Source organism: Anopheles funestus, chromosome 2RL, assembly GCF_943734845.2.
Source record: "Anopheles funestus chromosome 2RL, idAnoFuneDA-416_04, whole genome shotgun sequence".
NCBI lineage: Eukaryota > Metazoa > Arthropoda > Insecta > Diptera > Culicidae > Anopheles > Anopheles funestus.
The window spans coordinates 74,460,440-74,469,297 of record NC_064598.1 but is presented as its reverse complement, the minus strand read 5'-3'; the positions used below and the strand labels follow the sequence as shown (position 1 = coordinate 74,469,297).

Sequence of the window (8,858 nt, the reverse complement as noted above, 5' to 3'; positions counted from 1 at the left end):
TGGATACCGACCGAGTTATAGGCAAAACTTGGTGTAGAAATGAGCCTTATGAAATTTTAAAGTTTTTATAATTTTTTAATCTTTATATATAAAATTTTCGTGTCGCGGTGTTAGTGTGCAAACTCCTCTTAAACGGCTCAACTGGTCAATATTATGAGTTTTTTTCTGTTTTTCCTACGGGAGTTATCAAGTAGGCGTAGCCATTTTTTCAACACGAATAACGTTGAAAACTTCTCAACACAAAAAAGTTTTAACGAATAAATCAACACACATGACACATGACGATTTGTTTGTGCAATTTTATTCATTAAAGCGTAAAGTGAGTGATAAATAAGTAAAAAGCAAGTGTGTGAATAATTAAAAAATGCTATTTATTGATTTGCGGCTCGGTGGTACATGTGGAATCGGCGCCTGACACGGAAGTACCAGGTATTAAATCCCAATCGTCAAGGAAAGCCAGAAATACCTGCTGAAGTGCCAAAAAGGAGAAGTGGCACAACAGAAGCAGAAGAAATTGCTTTGATTAGGAATATCTTGAGGATTGAGAATGGTAATAATTTAAGAATTTTTAATTAATCAACGATATCTAATCGCACCTCTAATAATAACACACGAATCGAGATTGAACACTCCAAATTGTTTGCTTTAATTACAAAACGCATGATTAATGGCAAAGCTAGGTTTGGTGGGTAAGCTAGTTCGTTATAACTTTCTTGTTTCAGTAGTGTTCCTCATTATTCGTGTTGAAAAAATGGATATGCCTACTTGATGTGCTAATAACTGTCAAAATCCCCGTAACAAAAACAGAAAAGAACTCATAATATTGGCCAGAGGCCTCCTAGCGAAACGAAAAGTAGCGATAAACCTATTCTCATACCTAACGAACCATAGCTTCGGAACCATACCTTCGGATTATGTTAAAATATCTAGAAATACATATTGAACAAGCTTTGGTTTAATTCACTACCACTACCATAACACATTTTATTGCAACAGTAAAAAACCGTAAGCAATGCGCTTGCTAATCCACGTCGTACCCGTACATTGGACCTTCCAGGTAGGCTTTGTACATATCCTTCGAATTCCTTCGTATTCGACGACCGATCGGTTCCAAATCGTTATAGCACTTAGGAAACACACGTTCCACCGCCTCGATAGCTTCTGCTGCACTTACCTTCCGGACAGCCAGTACCGACTTTAGGGCTTTGGTTTTTACACAGTCCTAAAAGCAAATTAGACAATGAGATCAATTAATTGAAGAAATTATTCCGCGGCATATTATAATCCCGTACCGCATGTGCCTGTTTGATCTTAAGCGGAGAAGCATCACCCTGCGTACAAGCGCTCAGAAACGAGCAATGAGTAAGGTTGGCCGCACGAATTTCTGTACACGCTAAATGGTCGATATTTTTAAAATCCAAATTGTTGTTACAGTAATCGAACATGTGGATCATTTCGTGCGTCAGTACACCCTGCACGATTCCCTCGTTTCTTGCAATGTTCTGACAAACTACAACTTGATTCAGCACCGGATCGTAACCACCGCTGACGGATGCGTCGCACACCTCACACGCTATATGGCGTCGAATATCAATTTCGCTGCAAAGAGAGAAGCGATAATTAGAATTACGCACAGATTAAAACCTATGTTTGTATGTTCGCCAAATTTAACCACTTACCAACCAGAACTTTTCAACGCACCCATCATCAACTTCACCATGGGGCTTTTCTTCACACAAGAGTAAACATTCCGTTCACACTTGATCTTGTCCAGACTTTCCGTGCCTTCTATCCCGAGCAGTACTCGGCCCCAGCTTGGTTTGAACTTTTCGCCTCGTCGCTCCGGATACAGATCGTAGCCCCACTGTTTCTCGTTGCTCTCCCGATCGCTTCTATCGATGATTGCGTTTGGGATAGGGGCAGTACGTGTTTCCGACGATTTGCCCGTCTCTTTTTCCGATGTTTTGGAAGCCATTAGCAATGGATCGTACTAATGCAGCACGGAGTAATCGAAAGCTGCTCTGAAGGGTTTATCTGATCCACGTTAAAAACCGCCAAGACAGCTGATGTAATCAAATCGCCGGCAATCCAAGTCTTCCCCTCAAACAGGTGAATGCTTCAATTTTCCCTACGTTTCCACTTTAGAGAAGCTTTCCGAGGGCATTATTGTGTGTAACACCGGGTAGAGATAAGTTTTTGCACTCCGTATGTAATGATTTTAAAGATTTTCATTAAACTTTTCGATGAACTGTGTTATTATTTATTTATTTGTATTGCGAGTGCTGCACAACTGTCATTTTGCATTGCGTAAGAAGTAGCCGTGTTTACAACACACGGTTCAGAGATAGATATTTGTGAGCATATTTTTTTGGATTTTGTAGCAGTAAAAATTCATGTTTTAATGTTCTATCTGCTTGAAATATCATAAAAATATTCTTGTGCCTTCAAAGTTCTCAAAACTCATTTAACAATTAGTAGTTTCATCGCTTAATACACAACATCTATTGCACGTTTGTGGAGCAAGTTCAAACTGCAATAAAACTGCAATAACGCCTCAAAGCGCTTTTGCAAAACACGTGGTTCTGTCGGACTTTTATCGTTCGAAGTAATATTGGAGTAATATTAAAAATTTTCTTAACAAAATAATACACTTGAATAACTTGAATTTTCTCAATATTGTGGAGAACTGATATACACCCAAAACTGCGCCACTGTCACCTTCAATATCAACAGCAGCAGCAACAGCAAAGGGGAAGAAAAATAGCACGTGTATTCAAAACATTTATTAATTTTGATCATATAATTCATAGTTTGAAACATTAAGGGTACATTATTCTGGCTGCAGTTGTTGTTTTACAATCAAACTAACGAATGAAACGAATCGATTCAAACTATAAACACAGCGCACATCCTCGTCCTAAAAAACGGGACTCACTAACTGAGGACAAAACTCAATAATCCTCTTTCGATTTGATTGTTTTTGAATCGTTTTATTTGTTTAGTTTGTTTTGTTGGTTTGTTTTGTTACTGCCATCACACACACACACACACGCGCGCGGTGGGGCACACTATCTCTTTTTGTCTACTTACATTTGCCACCGGCATCTAACTTGTTTTTTTTTTGTTTGCATTTATTTGCGTATTGTTACTGATGATTTTTGTTCATTATTTGCTGTTTATTTTCTACCACTAGACATTGTTGTGTGTACAGTAATATTTGTACGTGTGTGTGTTTTCTTTTTTAATAGTTTTTCCCGCTTGCTTGTTGCTTTCTTCCGCTTTCTTGCGCACTTTTTTTGTTTTCCTGTCTAGCGCCACCTTAGTTAGCTTGTTCGTATATATTGGCTTGTTGAGTAAGTTTTTTTTATGCGTGTGTAGTTTAGTAACCTAGCGTTTTAGCAAAAAGGGATAAATAAAACACATGTACAAAAACGAACCATTCGGTATGTTACACAGTCGAACAAACTGATCGTTCTACCACAATCCTGCCTAATCTCATGTACACCTATATCAGAAGAGCTTCAGTTTCATCTATGGGTTTACTTTGTACCACTTTTTTGTTTTTACTATTAGTTTTGCTTGTACGGTGAAATTATACAGGTAAAACACTTAAAAACAACCTAAAACATTTGTTTTTATTTGTTTACTTTCCTTCTTACATTTTATCTTCCTCAGTGTAGCGTCAGGTTGATGTTTTTTCTTTCTGCTTGAAACGGTTTCTGTTCTGAACCGTTTCACCAACGCTAGGTTTTTCGTTTTATTGCGATTTTCCTTCTTTTGTGTGTCTGTTTTATTTTTTGTAATTTCCTTCTTTCTGTTTCACCTCTTTATATTATTGTTTATTATCTTATCTTTTCTTCTTTGCGGCTGCTCGCGCCTTGCGGCTCGTTTAACTCGTCGTATAAAAAAGAAATAAAAATATATATCCTCTGCACTTATGTGTTACCTTCATTCTTAGGTGTATGCGGAAAATGACTTACATGTAAACCGGCGACATACTTTTTACGCGCCATTTGCGTGCTGGCTGTACTGCGTTTGCGTGTAAACTGTTCCATTCCTTCCCGTACTTGCTATGATGTATATGTATTTCTATTATTGTGTTTTGTTTGTTGTTTCGTTCTAAGTTATCTTTCACATTGTTTTAATCGGCTTTTTCAGTGGGTGCTGTTGGGTTGAATACTTCTTCTGTTTTTTTTATTACTGTCTTTTCTATCGAATAAAATTTGTGTGTATGCGTGTAGTTTATTGCCTATTTCTATTATAGGATAGGTACCACCGCGCCCTCAACACCGTGAAGCAGAAAGTAATCATTTTACGGTTCGTTCCTCTTCTGCATTGCTTTGGATCATGGTTTTATTTATGAGGATAAATGTTGTTGCGCGATTTGTTGTTTAGTAATTGTTGTTTAACGTTTTCACATCATAAGAGTGTTTGAACGCAAACGATCCAACAGCACTGGGAAGCAGAATCTGAAGTGAAGAAAAATTATAACTTTCTGCTTCTTGGTAAATTTTGGCCCTTCTTTGGTGTACCGTGTCGGTTTTACGGGGTTTTCTTTTGTGTAATTATATTTAGCTTTGCTTTGTTATTTATTGTATACCCAGGTAATTTACCACCACGTCCGTCAGCCAGCACTCGCGTCGTACATGTTGTGGTTTCTATTGTGGTTTTGTTGGTGTTACGAATATCTCTGCTCTGTTTCATTACTGTTTTATGCACTTTTCTGTTGATATTCTTTTCTTTTCTATACAGCGAAATTGGAGTGATGAACCTTACGGTTTCTTACTGTTTTTACAAGCAACGATTTTTTATATCATTTTTGTCTGTATGTAAAATAAGCTGCAGGACACACATTGTTGATCGTTTTTGTTGCAAGAGTAAAGAAACGAACTTGTCAATTAAACGAAATACAAAATGAACGTAAAATGTCAACGAAATGTGTAGATCCTTTGTTTCCGAGCCGAGTACCTAGAACGTTGTGTAGGTGTGGTTTCCCCTTATATGTTTCAATGCATTTTCTACTCACATTTACGATAGCGGGTACACTTTGTCTGTTTCAGCGACAAATAGTAAAGTTTTTACTAAACATATCGATTCAGTTGTATAATTCGTAAACCGAAACAGCTCTGCTTGTTTTCCTTTTTTTGTGTCTTTTGTGTTGTTTTTTCCTCCTTTATTCACTACCAGATCTGCTTTCTTAATCCAAATACACCGCCACTAATTTATGGGTAATAGTTTTGCTTTACTACAACACGTGTTTTTTTTTTGTTTTTTCCCCGCATTGCCTGCACATTTACTTGCTTTTAACCTTACAATTTTGAGTCTTATCATTGTTCCTGCTTATCTGTTCATTTTTCTACTCTTTACTATTTACCGAAACATACATGTTAGGGATTAAAAATTGTACAAAAATAATAATAACACATTTTTCAGTTGAAAAGGAGACATATTGAAAAAAACAACTGAAAAAATTGAAAATCTTTTTTGAGAGTAAAAATGTAACCGATACATGTAAAGAAAGGAAAACGAAAAAAATTAAAATATTACGCCCCTTGTTCATCACACTTTCGATTCCCTTTACACCCTATACACACGGCACCGGCCATATACCACCGTTGCACCGTTAGAAGAACCCGTACATTTTACACAAAAAATAATCTTTTTCGCGCCTTTTAGAGCTGTGTCCAATTTTTAAATAGAAAATTCGTATAAAATGCAGCTATGCTGCACATGATTTGTATTCAGATTTGTGTGTACTTGTCTTCTTGTTTTCATGTTTTAAACGCTTTTACAAGACCTTTTTCGCTTGTTTCTTTTTTTTTCGTACGCGACTGCACCATCGGCATCCGCAGGCGCACATCCTGCCGTTGAAAGATTATTTTAATTATTATTCCTATAAGTCGACGGTCCCTCGATATTGCTAGCCGGACAAATACTGATTTGCTTATCAACGAATGCAAAGCACGCTGCCTTTTGTCCTGATTTCCTTGGCCTGCGCACGTTTATTGTATTTTGCTTTCACATTGTTCACATCCAAAAAATGGAAAACCACAACAAAAAAGCAAAACATAAACCATTCACCTCTCGCAAAGCACTCGCTTTACATGCGTCCTTTGCGCTTATATCCATTTGTATAATTTCCTTCGCGCAAACCAATTCTTTCCTTTCCTTTTATCTGCCGGCAAAAGGACGAGAAATCGATCGATCGGTCTATGCAAACAACTGTATAATAGTTTTGAACACTAAAGCATCGCCAATTAAATGTGCGATATTAATAGCGGTGTCCCTTTTCCGCTTCATTCCCGGTGCAACCTTTCGTACAGTAAAAATTATCATTTCTACATCTTATCCTTCTCTTTCTATTTACAAGCAAGCGTTCTTTAATACTTGTTCGATTCTTTTGTCCCCATAACCTAGCCCTAAAAATCACACCATCATTCTTACCCCATCATCAAGCACGCGTATTGTTTGGTTTGCATTTGGTTTTCTTCCTATAAAATTATCCACAAACACCTTACTAGCAGTCAATTTTCCTGTTCTCAGAGTGCGTTTATATGTTTACAATCACTAGCGAACATCACACGTGTGTTTTCATTTCACCTTTCTTTTTCTTTTTCTTTTTTGTTATTACTAATTTACACGATTTCATCCTTTTGCTTTCTCATACAAGGTCGAAACTTTTACCTTCGTCATATCACCTTTTGTTTAGTATTGTTTACCGCTGAACAGAAGCATTTTATGAAATTCATAAAGTAAATATGAACTTTAATTAAATTTCCCCAAAAACTGCTATTGTTTTGTGTGGTTTGGTTGAAATGTTCCTTTTTTCTTACACGAAATAAAACCGCGCCACATCTTGAATAAACGTTCCAAAGTCTAGTAGCTTGTCCTTTTTCTTTGGTTGGGAAATGTTTCTGCCACCTGCCAAATTTCTCCAGTCGTTTTACACATGTTTTGCCACATTGTTTACTTTTGCATATTATTTTGCTAGAATTTGTTTTCATTTTCTTTGTTTGATCTCTTGTGAGAATTGTGAATAAATCGGGATTGCTTTCATGTGTGTTGTTTTTCACTATGATTTTCCACTTCTTTCTTTTCGTTAGTGTGGCTTTACGGTCTATTGCATACTACTTATTTACATTCGCTGTAACATCTTTACAACAAATAAAAAAAAATCTAAATGTTGATGTATGTTTTTGTTCCACGTCGGTTTTTTCTTTTTTTTGTCATTTTCGGTACACTTTTACTTGAAAGTAAAAAATTAATTAAAAACATTTCTCTTCCATCGTCGATTCTCATTAATGCGGTTGTTAATATTAATTTTGTACATGTCCTTGGTAAATGCTGCTTAAACACAGTTCTCTACAAAAATGAATACTATTTTCTTTAGTTGTATTCGTGTGTTAATCACATACTGGATAGCCACAAACAACTAATATTATAAACCTTGCAATAAACAGAGATGTGGACAATACAGTTTAAAATAAAACTTATAATGCAAGGTTTGGAAAAGGTATATGTAGTCCAATGAATCTTTCAGTTGTTTATATTCCATCGACTGCGACAGACGCATCCAGTGCTTTGATTCGGTTCCTTCACGTCGCTTTCGGGGAGAGTAGAAAAAAATAAACTGTGACGATCGCACTACGCAGTTGATTCTGAAATAACGATCATATTTAGGGAAGGTAAAGTCATACAAATAAAGTTAATAAAATATACGGCACGCTTCTTCCTTCAACAAAGCTCAAAACAAAAAAATCACCCAAAACCTTTCTTTGAAATGATCTTGCATAATAATCTGAAAATAAAATATTAGTACTTAAACTTTTTTAAATGATAAGAAAAATAAAAAAAAGAACTTTAAATAAATCAGCCGCTACCTGGTTAGACTTGGACATATTTTGTAAGAACAAACGATCAACACAATAGACTTCAATGCGTAAGACAACGAGCGTCTTGGTTAATCCTTTGAGGAATATGCCTCTGTAGAAGATGGATTACCTACCAAAAGGAAAATACTTGTGAAGGACGCTTTAGTGTTGGGAACTCCGTAGAGGAATCATGAATCCACTCCTTCTTCCGGAGTTGATAATCCGGATTCGACTCTAGCCAACTAGCCGTATTACTCCGGATTCAATTTTGTAATAGAATTTTCCATTGTTTTTCTGAAAATTTTAAAAAGATTTCTTCTGAGTTTTGTACAATTTTCATTGCTATTTTCCACAGGTTTCAATTGGTACTGGATATATTGGAGCACCAATGTTTAGAATCAAATTTCACATTAACTCACCCCCGGGATCATTTGTCAGAGTTGATCCGAAATCGACTCGCTAATGTTCTGGAGTTGAATTACTCCGGTTGAAAAAAATTGAATTTTACTGAATTTCTGCTGAATGCTGAACGCTCTTCGTGTGGCGTTATCAAATATAAGTGATTTACTACGAGCTACCCAACGGAGCCCTGTGAAGCCAACCAAAAGTGAGAATTCAATTAAAAACTATCCCCTGTTAACCCTTAAGTGAATGTAATCTATTTGAGTTAAAATGATCCGCATTGAAGACAAGTTTTAAAAAAACATTTTATAGGAAAAAAACATAACAGATGCAACCATGTTCTCTTGCAGTCCCCATGAAAAACAGTCACCGATTAGTCAGATAAATACCTGATGTAAATACCTGACTCACAGCATCATGTTCAAAACCCTGCAACGGAAGTAGATAATAAATAAGAGCAATCAAATAAATAAAGAAAATAAAAACAACAACTCAAAAGGTGTGTAAAGTTTTATATACTCATCTCTATTGTTAGTTTTTTTTTACGACGCATTTCATTTCCTTTTCTTTCCTCGTTGACGACGC

The 8,858-nt window shown here is 36.2% G+C and overlaps 1 protein-coding gene across 1 annotated transcript; it reads right to left on the bottom strand.

Annotated features, from left to right (window-relative positions):
* Positions 1-949: 949 nt before the first annotated feature.
* Positions 950-2,318, bottom strand: LOC125766612 (mitochondrial inner membrane protease ATP23 homolog). The gene is made up of 3 exons (XM_049432805.1): positions 1,680-2,318; positions 1,293-1,599; positions 950-1,222 (listed from the first exon to the last, which is right to left on the bottom strand). Exons 1-3 carry the CDS (start codon positions 1,973-1,975, stop codon positions 1,022-1,024), a joined length of 804 nt encoding a protein of 267 aa, XP_049288762.1. The 5' UTR covers positions 1,976-2,318; the 3' UTR covers positions 950-1,021.
* Positions 2,319-8,858: the final 6,540 nt, after the last annotated feature.

Excerpts from the sequence above, each read along its gene's own strand:
- LOC125766612 (XM_049432805.1), bottom strand. The coding sequence starts at position 1,975 with ATGGCTTCCAAAACATCGGAAAAAGAGACGGGCAAATCGTCGGAAACA. Across the intron at positions 1,600-1,679 it reads GCGTTGAAAAGTTCTGGTTG|CGAAATTGATATTCGACGCC; the intron begins GTAAGTGGTTAA and ends CTCTCTTTGCAG. Across the intron at positions 1,223-1,292 it reads AGATCAAACAGGCACATGCG|GACTGTGTAAAAACCAAAGC; the intron begins GTACGGGATTAT and ends ATTTGCTTTTAG.